The 20,056-nt window shown below is 36.2% G+C and overlaps 1 protein-coding gene across 1 annotated transcript in view; it reads left to right on the top strand.

Annotated features, from left to right (window-relative positions):
* GBE1 (1,4-alpha-glucan branching enzyme 1) overlaps positions 1-18,904 on the top strand; it is a 301,333-nt gene extending 282,429 nt beyond the window's left edge. Inside the window, exons 15-16 of the mRNA XM_058661769.1 lie at positions 7,428-7,543; positions 18,483-18,904. Coding sequence (XP_058517752.1) covers positions 7,428-7,543; positions 18,483-18,539 — 173 coding nt within the window. The 3' untranslated portion in view covers positions 18,540-18,904. The remainder of the gene's footprint in view (positions 1-7,427; positions 7,544-18,482) is intronic.
* Positions 18,905-20,056: the final 1,152 nt, after the last annotated feature.

The following is a 20,056-nucleotide window of genomic DNA, read 5'->3' as shown; positions in this document are numbered from 1 at the left end:
GCATATAATGCATTAAGTATACTTATACTGTTGTACATATATTAGATCTCTAGAATTTGTTAGGAAAGTTTATACATTTTGACCAAAATTCTACCCCAAGCTATAACCGCTTCCATTCTACTTAACATTTCTATTGACTCTATGAATGCTAACTTCTGCATTACTTTTATTTTGTCCCTAGAAAATGTATTAGCAGTCACAATGCTGTTTATGTGTACGTGTGTGTTGAAAGTCTTCTCACTTTTTAAATGCATGTGGGAATCTTTTTTTTCATGGTAATTAATATGATTTAGTTATAGGATGTGTGCCCAGCTATGGAATGTTGACGTGTGTGTGTGTGTGTGTGTGTGTGTGTGTGTGTGTCTGCATCCACACAATGAACCCTGCAAGCTTTGCTTTACAACTTCTCATAGGAAAATAGCTCAACCCCTATTCATTCAGCTTTTTAAAACACTGAATTAGACTTATACTACTATAATTTTCTATATGTTCTTACAGGTTAAAAGAAGAGGCATATACATTAAATATGCATTACTCTTTGTAAGTTCTGGCTTCAAATAAATAAAATGGTAGTTTCTGCTATAATAGCTGAAATAATCTGCTTTCAAATGTTTAACTTTAAGGAAGTTTTTAACCTTGTTTCAGTTGTCACCTAGAAATGATAATAATAGAGTAACAGCAAATATTAAACACATGTCCTATACCTGGCAAATTATCAGTTACACAAGTTGTTAAAACTCCTTTGTTGTTCTACGGTTAACTTAAATAATTTGTACACAGAGAACTGGCCAGTCAGGTTGATCATAAAAGACTTTGAGTATGTATTGCCCATTAGTAATCTAATCACTTATCCATATCAATCAACAGTCATATGTTTATCCATAAATCTCATACATATTAGTGATTAAATCAAGAATTAATTTTGATGCTGACATATTGTGAGTTCCCCAAATAACATGTTTTCTATGGTAAACATTCTGTTTTGTATCTTTTTATAAAAGATAGTCTCCTGTTTTTTTTCCAAATATGTTCTCCCATTCTCTGAGTTGTCCTCTTTTTAAATTTTATTATTTTTTAATAATACAGTTCTATAGGCTCAGGTACATGTCTCTAAGTTCAACTTTCTACACAATAAAGTGGGATTATATGGATTTGTACAAATCTAATATGGGAACTCCATAATGAAGAGAGGAATGTCAAGGTTAGCCTTTTATTACCAAGTAGTATTAAAGTATTTCTTAACATTAAACACAAACATGCACAGATTAAAAGTCAAAACCCAAAGAGTAATTGAAATAGGGACAATGAAAAGAAGATGCTCTCAACCCAGAAGTCAGATACTTGTGTAGGTCCTAGTTGGGTATAGAAATTTTATCATAATGAAGACAAATATGAGAGATAGATTTATAGGTAATAGTTGATAATGTTGAAACAGTGTAAGGGAATACAAAGAGACTTTAAGTTCAGTTGGGCTGGTCAGTGTAGGCTTTGTCAAATCAACTCTTTTGAGCACCATCTTTGTGTTTTTGGGTTTTTTTTTTTTTTCGTTTCTTTTATTAAGGACCTTAAAATTGTAGAAAAAATGTAGTCCTCAAAAACTTTGTTACAGTGTTCAATTCAGTGTTAAACTAGATATTTTAGGAAAGCAAAAAATGTGTAGCTTCTCATGTGAATAGATATGGGAGAAGGAAATAGGACCAAATATATTGGAAGAGAAAGCAAAAATTAGTGTAAAAAGTGGCATAGGAAATAAATGTATCCACTTCAAAACTTGCATCTCTTTTAAAAAAAAACATTTACTTATTTCCATATTTATTGGGAAGACAGATTTACAAAGAGAAGGAGAGAGAAATATCTTCCATTCACTGGTTCACTCCCCAAATGGCTACAACAGCTGATGCTGAGGTGATCCAAAGCTAATAGCAGGAATTTCTTCCAGGTCTCCCACCCTGGTGCAGGATCCCAAAGCTTTGAGCCATTCTCCACTGCTTTTCTAGGCCATAATCAGGGAGCTAAATGGGAAATGGGACAGCTCATTCACTAACCAGTGTCCATTTGAGATGCTAGCACTGGGAATTGGAAGATTAGCCAATTGAGGCATAGTGCCATGCCCCAAACTTTCGTCTTGAAGACAGCCATTCTACAGGTCTACAGCTTAGAAAACAGATGTTAAGCCAGAACAACTAATACTTTGAGTGTTTCCCCCAGTTTCAGATACGGTTGAATACTCATTGTGGATTGCTTTAACTAATCCCTACTACACTCCTCTGATGTGTTCTCTCTCTTTACAAATAAGAAACTGGGCCTCAAAGATGTTAAGTAGTCAATTGCTTGGATGCATGCAGTTGATAATTGGCCATACTGGGATTACAATGCATTTGTTGGACCCTGAAGTGCCTGAGTGCACCAAGTGCGCTTTTGTGTATTGGATGCTCGTCTCGATCCATGCCTGCATGCAAGATGATGCTTTTTTCTATGTTTAATAAACTTTATTCAAAGACTTCAGGATTCCAATTATCTTTTACACTTAGATATATTGAATTTACTGCATTTAAGGCTGTCTTAGAATAAGTTTACTTGAAAAAAAGTGTTTATAGGTTAAGATAAAATTATTTTAGACTCAAAAGTACAATGTTTTTAGAAATCTGCCTGCTATATACTCTTTTGTTAACAGAGTACATAGTGAAAAGGTAATTGAAGCCTATTTTTCTTTTTAAGTTCTAAATAATTGCAATTGTTGGATTATAATTGAATTTACAAGTTTCCTGATAATCCTTAATGGCACAGCACAAAACAAAAGATTTAATGGAAGGTTGGAATAAAAGTATGAACTCTTTTTCATTAAGCAAAAATGGTATTGATCCTGTAGAATAAAGAAAAGTTCCTAAACAGGGTAGGATATGTAGTAAATTATTTAGAATTATTTTCCTTTTGAATTGACAAAAATATAGTATTCAGTGTTTTGCGCTTTCATTTTACTTGCTATTTTCTGATGTATGCCATTAAGCATGCCTTATACTAAACTAATAATTTGCAGGAAAATGCATTTTCACAAGTATACCAATGCAGTAATTAACATAGAGGATAATGACATTTGAGCACCTCATCCTTTGAGCTTGTTCTGCATTGCTGTTTTGCATTGGAAAGTCTGTAAAATCTTGTGACTAAGAAAGCGGGCTTTCAGTGGTTGGAGTTTATTTTGTAGTCTATAATCAAACCTTTTGTTGATTAAACAAGCCCATCTTAGACTGTAATACAAATATGTTTCAGTTTTACACTTGATTAAAATATGTGATTGTTATTTAAACTTTTAATGAAGATGGAATTCATAAACTTGAATGTGTGTTTAGCTCATGCATGAAAATGTCGGTTTTTTCAAGGTCACAGAAGTTTAATGTGCACTAATAAGTTTGGGGAAAAACATACATTGTTTCTCTTAAACAGAAATTTCAGTTGGCATTCATTATGTTTGACATGTTTTAAGCTATAGTGGATGGTAGGCTGTTAAATTTCTTTCTACCTTTCTAATTTTTAAAACATTTTTATTTTTGGGATACTTTAATATTGGGGGATTTTTAAAATATTAAAGGAAAAAAATGAGTCACATTTCCATTGATTGTAATGTAATCAATAAATGTCACATTATTTTGGTTTTCAAAAATAATAGAAATTTCACATTAGTGATAAATTTTAAGTTAATATATATTGTAGATCAAAGATAGAGATATCTAATTCAGATGCAAATGCACAGGCACACAAATAACCCTTAACATATATAGTGGATGTGCATAATCGTGAGCTTCACAGCAACACACCTCAAAAGTTTGCTATTCCTGCAGTTGGAGAAAGAGCAGTGGAGAGTAGTTTTACATGGTACTTTTGGGGAGTCAAAAAATGAGGCATAATTTAGCTATATTTAGAATAAAGGACTATATCTATTTTGGATTCTATACAGCTATAACCATGGATTTTGTGTATTGTAGTTGGCAAATAGATAAATCTCAATTTGTAAAATATAAAAGAACAGAACAGGATTTGAAGACTGTGGGCAACTCTGTGCTGAATAAAATGCATTTAAACTAAAATCATAGAATTCTCATTGCTTTCCAGCCCTATTTTTACCTTACCAGTAAATGGTTTGTAAGTATATCTGGTACTTCCTATCTTTAGGACACACTATCTTTCAAGGGGTCACTCAGCTTTCAGAAGTTATTTTAATCGTGATATGAATGCATTGGATAAGGAATAAGATATAAAGTTGACTTCATTCTAAAATGTATTTTTATATACTTTAAGATGTATCTCAAAACAATTGACATAATTTTATGTTTTTTCACTTTACCAGATATTTAAAGTAACAGCTTAAAATTGATAATGTCTTAGATTTGAAGTTATATGGCAACTTAGGAGCTTTGCCAGTTGTTTGTCTATATGGTCATTGGGGAGATAATCCCTCTCTCTGTCCCTCCATTTGAAACCTATGTAGTTTTACCTTGCAATGAATTTCCTTAGCTTCATCAGTTGGTAGGAAGTGAGTTTAGTACAGAATGATATAAATGATAGTGCTTCTTACATCAAAATCCTTACACTTTGAACAGACACTTTATCAAGTGTCTGAGCAAACCCAGCAGCTTTTGAAGTATTTGAAGAGCCATTGAATTTAAGAGTCTTCATCCCTTCCCTGTTCTTTAATCTTATTAGCACAGTCCTCCTTCAGAACATGGCTCTTCCTGGCTTCAAATTTAAGGACATGGATTATAAAATAATGCTTAGAACCTCTTATCTACTTCAACCTATTGACAGATACATCAAATACTTAGGAGGCTCTTGAATTTATAATAAAAATCGTAATATTTTAAAATGCTGTCCAAATTCATGGGAACCTGTTTTATCTCCTTTAAAACAATTTCAATTTCTTCTAGAGCATTTCTATCATTCTCTCCCTGATGTTTTTCCAAATAGAGCAATGAAAGCTTTTTTGGTTGAGTATTTTGTTATCATGAACAGCATGATCAGTTGAACAAATAAGCAAGAAATATAGTCAACTTTAGGTATTCCGTTTCAAAGGGATATGAAGAACACTGATCTTCAATTTTGTATTAGTAATTTATATGGAGACCATTTCACCTGATTTCAGTTTTTTTTCTTCTCATGCCATATTCAGTTTGAGATCTTATGCTTAGAACATCAATTTTAGAATTTAGTGAAAGAATTGACCATGAAAGCACATTGAATCATTTTCATAAACTGTGTATCCACTTGTACATCATTTGACTTGTGTGTGCATCTATGTCCTAGCATTTAACTAGTTGTTTATATTTTGCTACATCTGTTTTCCCCATGCATTTTTCTTTCCCCAAATTCAGCATGAATTTCTGTACTTTCAAGTATGGTCACCTGTGCTTCAAAAAAAATCTTCACTCCTGTCTGTACTTTTCTCTCCATTACTGTTTCAGAGGCTAACCATAGACTATCCATAGACATAGACGAGCCATAGACATGACCAATAAGTATATTCTCAACTTCTGATTAGTTTATCTGCCCTATTGTTTCCCCTTTCCTCACAGTTATACTCCCAACTAGTAAATTAATTATTATTTTGTAAATGTCCATGTATTTTATGAAGAATTCTCAGTGACACAGTGCGTTAAACTGCCACCTGTGATGCTGGCATCCCATACCAGAACATCAGTTCAGTCTCAGCTGTTCCTGTTGTGATCCAACTCCCTGCAATTATGCCTGGGAAAGCAGCCAAAGATGGCCCAAGTATTTGGCCCCCTGCTACTCATATGAGATCCTGATAGATTTCTTGGTTTACAGGTTTTTGTTTTTGTTTGTTTGTTTTGTTTTTTCCAAGCTTACAGTTTTGATGTGATCCAATCCCAGCCATTATAACCAATTGGGAACTGGACCAATAGGGAGATATTTCTTTTTCTTTCCATTATCTCTTCTCTTTGTCTTTCAAATAACTAAATTAACGTCAAAAAAAATCTCTCAAAACATTCTGCTACACTGAGTGACTTTGAAAGGTACCTGTGACTTTCAAGCTTTGCTTCTCTCTTTAAGAGCATCAACATTCTGATGATCTAAGGCACAACTGGCTGACTCGGATTCTCTAAAAGGCACACACTGCTACCATCAAATGTCTGCATCTGTGACTCAGGTTTTCAAGGAATGGAAATGGTGAATGATTCTTCACTGGTCAAATGTACTGTTATTGAGATAATCTGGGCTGTGATGAAAATAAGTTAACACTTGTGGTGTGAAGATTTATATAGTAGCAAAAGAAAACAAAAAGCACTTAGAACTGTCTGTATACCTTCTTAGGCTACAAAAATTCAAAATTTCTAACTACTAAAGTATATGTACTTGCAGGTTTTTCTTTTTTTCTTTTTTTTTTTAAAGATTTTATTATTAATCGGAAAGCCGGATATACAGAGAGGAGGAGAGACAGAGAGGAAGATCTTCCAGATCTTCCATCCGATGTTTCACTCCTCAAGTAAGCTGCAACGGGCCGGTACGTGCCAATCCGATGCCGGGACCAGGAACCTCTTCCGGGTCTCCCACGCGGGTGCAGGGTCCCAAAGCTTTGGGCCGTCCTCGACTGCTTTCCCAGGCCACAATCAGGGAGCAGGATGGGAAGTGGAGCTGGCGGGATTAGAACCGGCGGTCATATGGGATCCCGGGGCGTTGAAGGCGAGGACTTTAGCCGCTAGGCCACGCCGCCGGGCCCTACTTGCAAGTTTTTCATACCAGTTATCTTTTCTAGACATTTTGATCATCATACATATGAGCATAATTATGATGGATTTTATTTTGTTGTGTAAATGATAGTGCTAATAACATGCTTAATAACTCATTATGAATACTTAGATGTTAAATTACAGCACATTATGTGATAGTTACATGAACCAAGCCACAGCACAGAGGATAATATTTGATCATATGACTACTTTCTTCACTTCTGTGTTCCTTATTTGTATAACCAAGATCAAAACTTATCAAAGGCACTGTAATTGTATTTATTAAGTTATATTTAGTTAGCATTCAATGATATACTTAGAGGATCCATGGAGACAGCAATATCTTTAAGTATGATAACCATAACTCCTTACCTAAGAAGTTAAATTTCAATGTGGAAAGCAATTTCTAATGAATGAATTGGGTTGTTTTAAGAGGAAAGTAGATTCTTCGCTAACAGATGCAGTTGCAGACTGACTGCTCAGTTGGTGAGGTTTCATGGGAGGGTAGCAAAAGTCTCTGAGCGTATGGAATAAGCAGACTATGAGGCTTGTTCAAACACTATAAGGGAAGGCATGAATGCACAGTACAAATCATGGTGTAACAGTGTTCAGAACACTTGCTTGTTTTTTTCTAAGATCTCATTCAACTCCTGAACTGTTGTGAATTCCTTAAGAGCTGTACATTCAAACTCCTACTAGATTCTGATGCAGCAGAGTATGGAGGACACCAGAGACTGGACCACAACACTGATTTCTTTTCAGAGCCTTATGAGCACAATGGGCGTCCCTACTCTCTTTTGGTAAGTAAGGTCCTTATGGTACATTGTAAGGTTTCTGTTTTATAGGAAAGTTTTTGTTTAAAGAAAGAGCACTTCAAATAATCATGTGAACAAAGTGTGGGAGGTGCAGAGGGAAAGGTCAGGCTTGAGCATCAGGTGGTATGTGTGCTGCTGAACTCCACTGGGTTTGAAAGAAACAGAGTAAAGGGAAAAATTGACAGACAAGGCAATTTTTAAATCTTTTTTTTTGTATTATCACCATGGCTATTCTTTAGACAACAGTAAAAGTCTGTTATTAATATTTTATATTAGTCATATTTGCACATTATTGGGCATCCTGTGATGTTTAATTTAAGACACCTTGGGGACCTATGTTGCGGTTCAGTATTTTAAGCCAGTCCTTGGCTTTGAGCTGTTCAAGTTTTTGCAACTTCCCAGTTGGAATCTGACTTCCTGTTACTGTGTTCCAAGAGCAAGCATGTTGCAGAGGTGGTACATATTCAGTGTATTAATGTATGAACACTTCTTTGGATATGGCAGTATCTGGGAGAGAACCAGAGTGGGGAAAATTCTTATTCTCTGTCTCTCTTCCAAGTAGATTAAAGGTAAACAAACATCTTTTAAAAAATAAAGGAATCTGCAATTTTTTTTTCTCTTCAGTAGTAAAGTGAAGAATAAATTTACTTTGATACAAAACTTTTATTGCTTTATAGATGTGGAGAAGTTCTTTGTTTAATTATGACCATTTAGTAGGCCTAAGAGCAGATCTACGTTACACTTACATAATGTCCTTCCTGCTTCCTTTTCCTGGCTGGTTTATGTCTCTCTTATTTCTCTCCCTGTATTTCAGTCTTGGGGTCTTAGAGCAACATTTCTGGTTTTTTTCCGTCATGGAATGTATTGAGTTAAGGTGTGTTTCACATTAATGGAAATTGATGAACAGGCATTAATGAACAGACATATGGATATATCATAGCTCATAAAGTTCTAATTTCCAGAAATCCTCTTGTATTTTAAAAATCTAGGTATAAATAGGGCATGAGAATCTGTATTGAAAGCCCATACCCTCTGAAGCACCTGTTAATATGAGGCCAACAGTTAACTTTTTCGACTGTTGTGTTTTCTGTATAACTAATATGCTATAAAATGACAAAGAAGAACACAGGGATTACAACAAATTGTTTTATTATAGGCTATGAGGGAAATATAATGGCCACAGAATACTTAGGTTTACCCTAAAAATGTGTGTGTGTGTGTGTGTTCATGATATTGATACAGCTTTGGACAAAAAATGTAGAGAAGTGTATGCAATTTTAAGAGTGAACACTCAAAGGTGATTTCAGATTCTTCTAAGAATTATTACAATGATTTGTTGGAACATTCAGTTCTGACACATAAAATGAGATGGTTACAAATAGTTTCAACAATGAATACAAGAATTGCCTTAAAGCTCAGAAATAACTAAAAGATTTGGAGATCTTCAAGGGGTTAAGGAAGATGATTCAGCCAACAAAAGAGGTCATGGAAAAGCAGCAATTGATCAGAATAAAATTGAATTTTAGCCATTTGAACTGCCTGACAGGTGTTCGAAAGATTTAGACAGAAAAATTCTAATGTAGACAAAGTTTTGATCTGTGGATCTGAAAAGAGATTTCATATGCAGAAAGGACTGTTTAAAAGGCTATTGGTGAAGCAAAAATAAAGATATCATGGCAGAAGACCTGGGATGATACTCAGTGTGCAATTTAGTACTTACCAGAATATAAGCCATTGTTTTACATGTTTGTACCTTACTTTCTCCCATCTATAAAATGAGCACTGATGGTAGTTTTCTCGCCATGGCAAGAAATTCTTACAAAATATAAGTTATTGACATGGGTAAGCTTTGAAAACTGCAAAACGCTATTGCACCTATGTTATCATGGCTATTCAGTAATTGCTTGAGTGTTTTAGACATGCCAAGGCAACACACTTTTAGGACACATGATTAAGAATATTTTCTCCGAACTCAGAGAAAATTATACTCTGGGGTAAGGGCCCACAATATTTCAGGATGGGTTAAAAAAATCTTGATATCCCTGATATCCTCTTGGTTTTGTTGCAACAGAGATATTCTGTCATAGTTAAAACAGGGAACACTAGCAATCCGATTACTTTTCAAGCACTAATTGAATTGATCTCTCAAATATGGCATGTGCAGTTCTAAATTAGATGGCAGAATGAGAAAAATCTCATAAGTTCCAATAACAGGGAGAGGGATATGGCACCACAGCACATGAGAAATTGGGAGTAACTTGACTACTCTCTGTAATCGAATTCTGATCCAGCTCCCTCAGTAAGATAAGGGTTACCCGTGTCTTCCCAGCAGCGGCATCATGTTTTTGGTAAGTACAGGTGCTTTGAGAATTATTCATTTAAATAAGTCTTCCAGCGCCAGATGAAATGATCCCTGGCTTTAAAGTCAGGAGAGCCCAAACAGATCAGTACAGTACAGAATATCATGAAAACAAGTTTCCTGCTTGCAAGAGTTATTTTGTAACCAGTCAGAGGGAAAAAAATCACAATAATAAAAGTTCGTATTATAAGAATGTCTCATGATAGTGGAGCTCCTTATTAAGCTGAATTTTATGTGTTGGAATCCAATCAAACTGCTAGAACACGACCATAAATGCTGCAGAACTCCTACCGTTCATTGCCAGTGAGATGATTTCTGCCTGCAACACTCCTGGAATAAAAGGAAAAGGGAAGACAAAATAGAACTTTTCCCTCTTCCATGAAATTTCCGCCTATCGTAATTAGAACCTAGCATTTGCTAACACCTAATTTGCAAGCTCAATAATCCAGAGGATCTGCTGAATAACTGTCAAATCTGTTTTCAAAGATAGCAACAAACAGAGCTGGAAGGAATCTTAAAATAGCCGTACATGCTGCAGCATCAGCAGGTAGCGTCCTAACATGTCTCTGTGTGCTCTGTTGGTGAACACTGTGAAGCTCAGGATAACTGCCTGTGTGCCACCACTGCAACCCGTTTCCGAAGGTCAGAATATTCCGTGAGTGCTGGCAAGTGATAGGGCGTAACTTCTCCTCTCTGCTTTCCTGCAGTTATTGGAAAGCTGCTTTTAGCGTAATTTCTTTACATTTGGGTTTCTGGCTTACAAACTGATATGTTAACTCACATGTTAATTATTATACTGGAAGTTGGCAGGTGGGCCACCTTTTTTCCCCTAACTCATAAACTGAAAATCCAATTACAAAAGGGAGAAGCAAGGTTGTTGAGACCTGAATGAATTAGGTTTCTTTACGGTAACTAAAGCGGTCTGAACAATAAAAAATGTAAATAAAGCAATATTTTCAGCATGACTTTGCCATATAGTATCCTTACCAATACAAAGTAGATGTGTTTGTTCCTGTTCTGCATTTAGAAGCTGATAAATACATTTTTGGATATTTCTAGAATAGTTAATCCATACTTCTGTGTAGAAACACCTATTAACATCACTTTCCTCCTAAATCTAGTACAAAATAAGGAGAGTTATGATAAGATTTCTTTTTGTTAGGAACTAGTCTGTCAAATAAAAGTGTGTATGTGTACATGGGAAGAGTAAGATTATTTTAAATATTTTTATTTTTTAAAATAAATTATGATTTTTATCAGGAAAGAAGTTACCTGTTACATGACGTGTTGCCCTTTTTCTTGAATAATACTGTCATCTGACAAAGATTTTATCTGAATTTGTTAATGTCAAACCTAACAATGCATAGGAAATTTTTAGGATTAGTCTTTGAATTATTAAACCATTTTTTATTTTAAAATTTTGCCTCAAATAAGTGATACCCACCTTTCAGAAACCGTTAGGTTTTAAATGCACTTAAAGTTCTTACCTTGTTACGCACAGCTAATTCCTGCAGCCAAGTCCTCCTTTCACCATTAGTTTACCACAAACCAAAACAGCAGACATGACGAGTCCTTTCATTCCAGCAGGGTAGGAACGGGAGCAGGGATGGAGGCGGAGAAGACTGGAAGGGACACATCTCCTGCCATGGCGGCAGAATAGGGGCAGGCAGGGAAGGGACAAGATGGAGGGGGGACTGGGAACAGGACAGAGTCGGTGGGAGAGCTAAGGGGAAAAGAGGGCACTGGGGGCCCTTTATGTCATTCAGGTGAGCCTGCAAGTGTGTTTATTTGGCGGGGGTTCGGGGGAAGGGATTGGGAGGATTTGAGGGCAGGCCCCAGGGGATTGGTCCCTGAGATTTTCATAGGGGATTGCCTAAGGATGATTGGTAAGTGGGCCGGGTTTGGGGAAGGGGACTGAGAGAGATTCCCTAAGGATTCCCAGATGAGATGCTGGGTTACATCTGACTGGTGGATGGATCTACCGGTGCAAATTGCATGAGCTGTGAGAAGGAGGAAATTGCGCAGGGTCCAAGACAGGATGTTTGAATCACTCCCTACAGAAACTATGTTATTAATTTTGGTAATTAATGATTCTACAGAAAAATACCTGGATGACACAATAAAACAAATCATTCTGTGGTCAGTTATTATTTTTTAGTATTTGCTTGTTTATTTGAGATTTATTTATTTTCTATTTAAAAGGCATATTTATAGAGAGACAGAGAGACAGAAGAGAAAGACTTTCCCTTTGCTGATTAATTCTCCAAGTGGCTGCAAAGGCCAGAGCTAAGCCAATCAAAGCCAGGGACCAGGAGCTTCCGCTAGGTCTCCTTTGAGGCTACAAGTGCCCAAGAACTAGGGCCTTTCTCCACTGCGTTATTCAAGTCATAAACTGGGAACTAGATCATAGGTAGGGTAGCTGGGACAGGAACCAGCACGAATATTGGACGCTGATGCTGCAGGTGGAAGATTAGAATGAAAAGCTATGGTTCCCACCCAAGATTTGCTTATTTATTTGAAGTCAAAGTTACAGAGAGAGAGATCTTCTATCCCCTAGTTCACTCTTCATGATCATGGCAGCACGACTGGCCCAGGCCAAGGCTAGGGATCTCGAGCTCCATCCAGGTCTCCTACATGGATGATGGTGACCTAGAAGTGCCATCTTTAGTGACTTCCCTGTGTACGTTAGCAGGAAGCTGCATTGGAATTGGAATGGCCAACACACAGACTGGCTGCCAGATGAGATGCCAGCATCATAGTCAGCATCATAATCCACTGTGCCACAATGCTGTCATCTCTTTGCTTTTTTTTTTTTAAACAAACTGATGATCACTGTGATAACTATCATTAAAACACTCGAAATAGATTGGTAGACCAGCATGTGACTACCTATCCTAAACTGATATTTTAATTCCTGTGGAGAGTTGATTATGAATATTGCTAGAGAAACTAAAAGGTACCCATATGCCATTTGATTTGTTATGTTTTTAATCTGATCCTAGCACAGAATGTCTAGGACTTAAAACCTAATAAATGGATGTAATAGCATATTTCCCAGCTTGTAATATCTGTAACATGCATACTAAATGGATTCTCTGAGTATGTATGCATACTTAAATATAAATTACTGATATTTAAATATAATTAGGCATTTATATTTAATCTAGTTAAGTAGATTATATTATGTGCATATTTCTTTCTCTTACATTAATCAAAAAATTTTTAAAGTATTTATGTATTTATTAGAAGGGCCAACGATCTTCTGTACTAATCTGCTTTTTGTTACTTTAATATACTCAAGAGAAGCTTCTTGAGCAGGAAAAGGTTTATCTTTGCTTACAGTATGAAAGTTAGAATTCAAGATTTGTTGGCCTCTTGCCTCTGCGTCTGATAGACCTGTCCATGGCAGGTGCATGGGAGTGATTAAATGATAGGCCACAAAACATAGAAGAGCCAGATAGAACATACACTCAAACAATCGGTTCCCAATGATCCAAAGAGTTCCCAACAGATCTACTGCTGAGACCCCAGAATTAAATCAAATCTTCACTTTTATTTTGTCTTTCATGATATAGTTCCATAGGCTCAGAGATTTTCCCCTTCTACTCTTCCCACTCACACACTGCTTCTCCTATATTGTTACAATAGTATAGTCCTTCAACAACAGTCACAAGTCCATCATTCAGCCATTTTGGTGTTTGATAACATTGTTGGTATAGACAATGGTAGAAAGTCCAGTATTCTATTGTCAAGATATATTTAACAATTTTATTGGGAGTCCTACTTTTATTTAGGGGTAGAGATGCATACTGTATCTTTACTTCTAGGTATTTTAGTTTCCATTATACAGTTCTTTTAAATGTAAATATATGCACATACAAGTTGACGTATATATCTGTTGACTTTGTTTTGCACAAAGTTTGCCTTATATCAGACAGAACACATGATATTTGTCCTTTTGGGATTCGCTTATTTCATTGAGAATTATGGTCTCTAGTTGGGACCATTTTGTTGCAAAGGGTAGAATTCCATTCATTTTAATGGCTGATTTGTATTCTATGAAGCAGTTGTACCACAGTTTCTTTATCCATTTCTCTTTCTACAGCATCGGGGTTGTTCCCATGTCTTCATTATTGTATAGCTCGCTGCTGTCAATGCAGGATTACAGATCACTTTCTCCTATGCAGATTTCTTTTGGATATATTTCGGGAAGTGGGACAGTTGGGTCATATGGTAGATCAATTTTCAGTTCTCTTAGCACCCTAGAGAGTGACTTCCATAGTTGCTGTACCAGCCTGCACTAACCCTAACCCTTTTTCTTCACATCCACACTAGCAGATTTTATTGCTCATTGTAGTTAAGTGCAATTTTAGTGTGTGTGTGTGTGTCTGTGTGTGTGTTAACCCATAGACCATTAGCATTGGATGTTAGAGTTTAATCAGCTACGTAAGTTATGGGGGAGACAAGTCCTATTCAACATCTGCTGACCATTTCTCAAATGTGAACAATATCCACAATAGCAAGAAACTAAAATTGGAGGCAGAGGCAGGATTTAAATTCAGGTAATAGGTGATGTCAGCATCCAAGGTGATGTCTTAGCTGCTTCACCAAATGCCCAGCCTCAAAACTATTCTTGTTTTAAAATTATAAGTTAAGAAGCATATAGTTCATACTCAGCAAGAGAATTACATGGGTAATACTTAGTATGGTTATGACCAAACTATTTCTGAACTAAAATTAAAAAAAATGGAAATTATGCAGCTAATAGCACTAAATTTTAGAGGTCTAATTTGTTTGTGTCTATAATTATCTCATCATAAGAATTAGTTCTGATTATCATATGTTCTCTAGTATAATTGGTAGTCATTTGCTAACCACTAAAGAAATTGACTTATGTACTCAGAACTCTAATAAGGAAGAAAATTCAAAACTCAATAACTATCCAGTGTTAAAGAAACATTACTGTGAGAATTATTTTGTGTTCCCTATACTATGATGGATGCAAAACAATATCAATATTGTGGTAGTTCTATTACTTTTTTTTTTTAATTTCGCTGGTAAGCAGAACAGCAAAACAAGTTACAGAGAATAAAGATCTTTTGTTCATTGGCTCATACCCCAAGTCTAAGCCAGGCCAAAGCCTAGTGTTCACAGCTCCATCTGGGTCTTCCAAGTGGGCAGCCATGACCCAAGTAGTTAGGCCACCATCTTCTACCCTGCTGGGTGCATCAGGAGGTAGAGAGATTGGAAACAAGTGGCTTGGACCTGAACCTTCGCTCTGTAAAGGGATGCAGATATGTCAAGTGAGGGCTTATTTTTTTTTTTCTGCCACTATACCCAGGCTGCAAACTATGCTACTATACATTGTGTTGAAATAATGTACCTCTAGTGGCTGACAGATGGGATTCCAGGATCTTGGCCTAAGACTGGTCCAGCCTTCTCTCTCTCTCACTCTCTGTGCCTCTTTTTCTCTGTGTGTTTCTCTCCTCTTTTCCTCTTTCACCTCCTCTGTCACTCTGACTTTCAAATAAATGAATCTTAAAATTATAATCCCAGGGGCCTGATGTGGTGGCCTAATGGCTAAAGCCCTCACATTGCATGCTGGAGTCACATATAGACACCGGTTCTAATCCCAGCAGTCCAACTCCCCATCCAGCTCCCTGCTTGTGGCCTGGGAAAACAGTCAAGGATGGCCCAAAGCCTTGGGACCCTGCATCCATGTGGGAGACCTGGATCAATCTCCTGGCTCCTGACTTCAGATTGGCTCAGCTCTGGCCGTTGTGGTCACTTGGGGAGTGAATCATTGGATGGAAGATCTTCCTCTCTGTCTCTCCTCCTCTCTGTATATCTAACTTTGCAATAAAAATAAATAAATCTTTAAAACATTGTGCAATCCCACAGTATCCCTGTCAATAGTATACAATTGACAACTGAAGACTTTTTTGTAAATAGTGTTAGGAGGTCTCTGAGTATAACATACATTGACATCATAAAGCTGTTTCTGTATTATATAAATTGTTTTGTATATTTGAGCTATTTAAAAAAAATTATAAAGTTCCAGAATAGGCAATTTCAAATATACGTATCAAAACTTGAGGTTCATATAACATAAAGACAATAGGTCAAATTCTAAGTTATCACTCCAAATTTATCATTAATGTTTAGTAAGTTACTACAAGATTGTAAATCAAACAGTAGGTAGCACAATTGGGTAAATTTCAAACAGGAGGTTGACTTGAATTATAATGACACTCCATTATGTCTCATACTCAGAGTAGTTTGTGGTTATTTGCCCTAGGCCTGAGTAATGTGTGTCATTACAACTTTTCTAGGCGCTTCAGACTTATCTGAGTCCTCTGACCTGCATGAAAACATGCTATCATATCAGAGATATTTTAAAGGCAGAGGGAACTGAAATTCTTCTGTCTAGTTTCTGTGCTAGGGAGAAATGTCTGTTGAACTTTACTCTTAGCTTGTTCGTGGTGGGTAAAACCATCTGTACCATTATGATTGTAATTCGCTATTCTATTGACTATTTAAACAAAGTAACTGTGATTGTTAAACATAAATATAGAGGTTTAAAGGGACCAGTCACAGTCTGTTTTAATGACTGTTGTAAAGGACATGACACTCATGAGTTGACTCAAGTTGCTGACTTATTGTATATCTCCTTTGCATTGGTTGATGTTACTTTTTTCTGTGGCTTGATGGGGAAATACATCACCCTTTGGACTGGATCTTTTGGGGTCCTTCCTTTTAGTCCTGCTTTCACAGATAATGCCTCTACCTTCCTTTTGTGTACCAACCCTGTAATATCTCATGTAACGTAGTCAACGACAAAACCTTGACATAAGAGGGATTGGATTCATAGCTAAATTCTAAAAATAGTAGGGAAGCACACTGTTACATTGAAATGTACTTTCCCCACACTTAATGACTACATTAATGCAGAAGGTTTTTTGTTTGTTTGTTTGTTTGTTTTGAAAACTGGATCACAAGTCAAATGAAGAGACATGGAGCTATATAGTGAGTGACTGCCTGTTATATTTTTCTCAAATAAGCACCATTTTCTAAGTCACTATTCAATTAAAGATCAGGAAAACTCTGTGGCCATTAAATTCATAATATAATTTTCTCAAATGCCACCATTTTAAAATGTTTTAGTATTTGATGTTCAAAACCAGTTATATTTGTCTAATTCTTTTTATTAACTTAGGTTTAGTGCAGGGATTCTTAAGGAAAATCATTGAGTTCATTGGAAGAGTTAAGAAACATTGGACATTGAAAATGTCATTTAACAGAAATGAACTGTCCTGTTCTTCTCTCCTCCCCTTTTAAAGCCATGTTTGCTTTGAACTTTTCTAAATTACGAAAGGCTTTTTGCTTTTTAATTTTTATCCACCAATCAAGCTTTCACTAAGGCATAAAGGAATTGGCAATGATTATTAGCAAAATCATAAACGCAGAGATTTTCATAATAATGCCACTGTTATAATATTTTCAGTTTGTTTTATAATGACCTTAAAATAGTATGAAGAGAAGCAGTGTTAGTTCAAGTAACATTTAAGCTTCACATGTTATTTTAGATGTAAGCATCGTGGAGAATATCATGCAAAATATGCATGTATTGATACAGTAGTTTTCCTTTGTTCAAGTTGTTTTTAATTTATTTGATCACTATTGGCACCTGCTTTCTCTAATGGCACCTACAAAGAGTTAGAGATGAGAAAATGTGTGTAAATGTCATACTATTGTAGGAAGGATATACCATAAATGTGAAAAAATAATTATGATGTGTTTAGAAATTTAAAAAAAAAAAAGCATGCTGGGATTAAAAAAGATAGTGAAGAATCCGTCATTAGGAACCTATTGTTTGGTGATTAGGAAAGCTTTTCCATGAAGATAGGATTTTTCTGGACCCGAGAGGTAAGGAACCAGTAAGGCACATTGAAAACCTGGAAGAAATTGGAAAGCTCTGGTGAGTGGAGCCTGTGTATGAAGGGCACAGCTGAGGTAGCAGGGGATGCCAGGAGGCGGTGACCCCGCGCAGGTCAACTTTGATGTATGAAGCAAGGCCTCGAATGCGCTTAGTATCCCCTGTGTTATGTTTCAGGTTTTGTTTTGTTTGATTTGGTTTGGTTCTTGTTTTGTTTTGATCTGTTTTCACATTTAAAAATGCCAGTGAGGGGAAAACGAATTCTACATTAAATCATTTCAAAGTAAAATAACGCTTTGTATTTTGAATTATTTATCTGACTGTGATTTTGTAAACTGTTAGGGTGGCCTTCCTTCACCTCAGTATAGTGTGTAAGCAGTTCAGTGTGTTCAGAGTGCTATGTTAAGTCCTTTATGTTTGGGGGACACTGGTTTTTGCAAATCATATAGAGCCCTCTAGTGGTTAATGATTTAAAATTATCTTAAAGCTGCAAAAGTGTTGGAACGGAGGGCTCTGGCAGGATTGTAATCACAGTGTTTTGGCCACTGTGAGGCTGCAGCAGTCCTGAGGAGTCCCTTTGAGCGTCCTCCTCTTGTTTCTACTGTGCTAATGTTCTTGTTTTGACTTAGGTGTACATTCCAAGCCGAGTGTCCCTCATCCTTCAGAATGTGGACCTGCCCAACTGAAGAGACCCTATTTCAGTTCTACCTGGAACAGATTTGTGTTTGGTTTTCTGATTCTCACAGTTACCTATATTATAATGTATGCTTTTCAAAAGGCAATTACTAGCCACAGCATCATTGTGTGCAATTCAGTATTAGTTCATGCAAATATATCGAACTTTTCTTTAAAAAGTTAAAGGAGTGTGTTCAAAATTTTAGGAATTCTAGGCTATATTTCAAGCTGTCCCAATAACCAAGTTTATTATATAAAATACAGTGTGAAGTGTCTTAAAATTATTTTACCTCCCTGGTGAAGTACTGATTCATTTAAGGTCAAGCTTGACTCCTTTGTCATATATTGTCCTTTCTGTTGGTGACATATAAAGTATTTTGTTTACTTCTATTTCTTTTTTTTTACTAATTATTTTGCATTATGTGACAGTTTCATAGGCTCTGGGAATCCCCCCACCCCCTCGCCTCCCCTCCCCCCTAGTGGATTCCTCCACCTTGATGCAGTATTACAGTTCAAATTCAATCAAAATTCTTTCCTTGCAAACATATACCAAGCATAGAGTCCAGCTACTTATTGTCCAGATGGGTTGAACAGTTTCTTGGGGAGACCACTTCTGGTCCGAAGTTAGAGCTGGTAGAATATCATCCCAGTCAATTAAGAGTCCCAATTAAGATGAGATTTCATGCCTTTAGTTGTTTACTGTTTCATAATCTGACTTATAAGATACCAGTATTGTCTTTGTTTTTGGAATTATGCTTATCATGTTTAGCATACCATACTAATTATGGAGTGAAACTAGAAAAATTAATAATTGATTATATCAAAGATGGCATAAAATCCAGTGTATAAAAGCTCAATCATGCCTCATTTTGCCAAAGTGTTATTCACTTCGCATTTTGGTAGAGCCCAAAGTGGTCAGTGTGGCAGTTTTAAAAATGTGTTTTACTTTCAACCTATAAAATTAAATTTGCAGAATTTTCTAATGTTTACTTTGCTGTACCACCATGGGATTGATTTAGAATGGATGTTCCCATTGCCCTATGTCAACTTTGGTATCTTCCGCACAGATATTCACGTGTGCAGGATACACAGAAGGGAGTGCAGGTAAATGGCTTTTCTGTCCTTTTGTGCCATTCTAAATTTTAAATTTTGCTGATTCAGATAGCTATGCCACTCTCCAGCTGTAAACATGAGCACTTTTAGAACTTGCATTAGCTGTCTTGGCCACTGGGATGCTCTTTTGTGAAATCTCCTCTCCTTGCGATTAGCTGGCTCTGATCTAAACTCACTGATATACAACTCATTCTTCACTGAGAAATTATGTCACATTTATAAAATATAAAGTGTCACTTTGTGAAATACCTGATTTCTCCCTTCACATTTATACTTAATGCTTGGTTTGTTTGTTTGTTTGTTTGTTTGTTTGCTTTCACACTTGCAATTCATGATTAAATAAGAAGGGTTTGGAAGTCATTCACTAAAACTTCAGTTATGGAAGAGATAAGTAAATGCTTGCTTTTTATTGCTA

The sequence above is a fragment of the Ochotona princeps genome, chromosome 3, assembly GCF_030435755.1.
Source record: "Ochotona princeps isolate mOchPri1 chromosome 3, mOchPri1.hap1, whole genome shotgun sequence".
Lineage (NCBI taxonomy): Eukaryota > Metazoa > Chordata > Mammalia > Lagomorpha > Ochotonidae > Ochotona > Ochotona princeps.
Note: the sequence above shows the minus strand (reverse complement) of the source record. Positions and strands in the feature narration are given on the sequence as shown.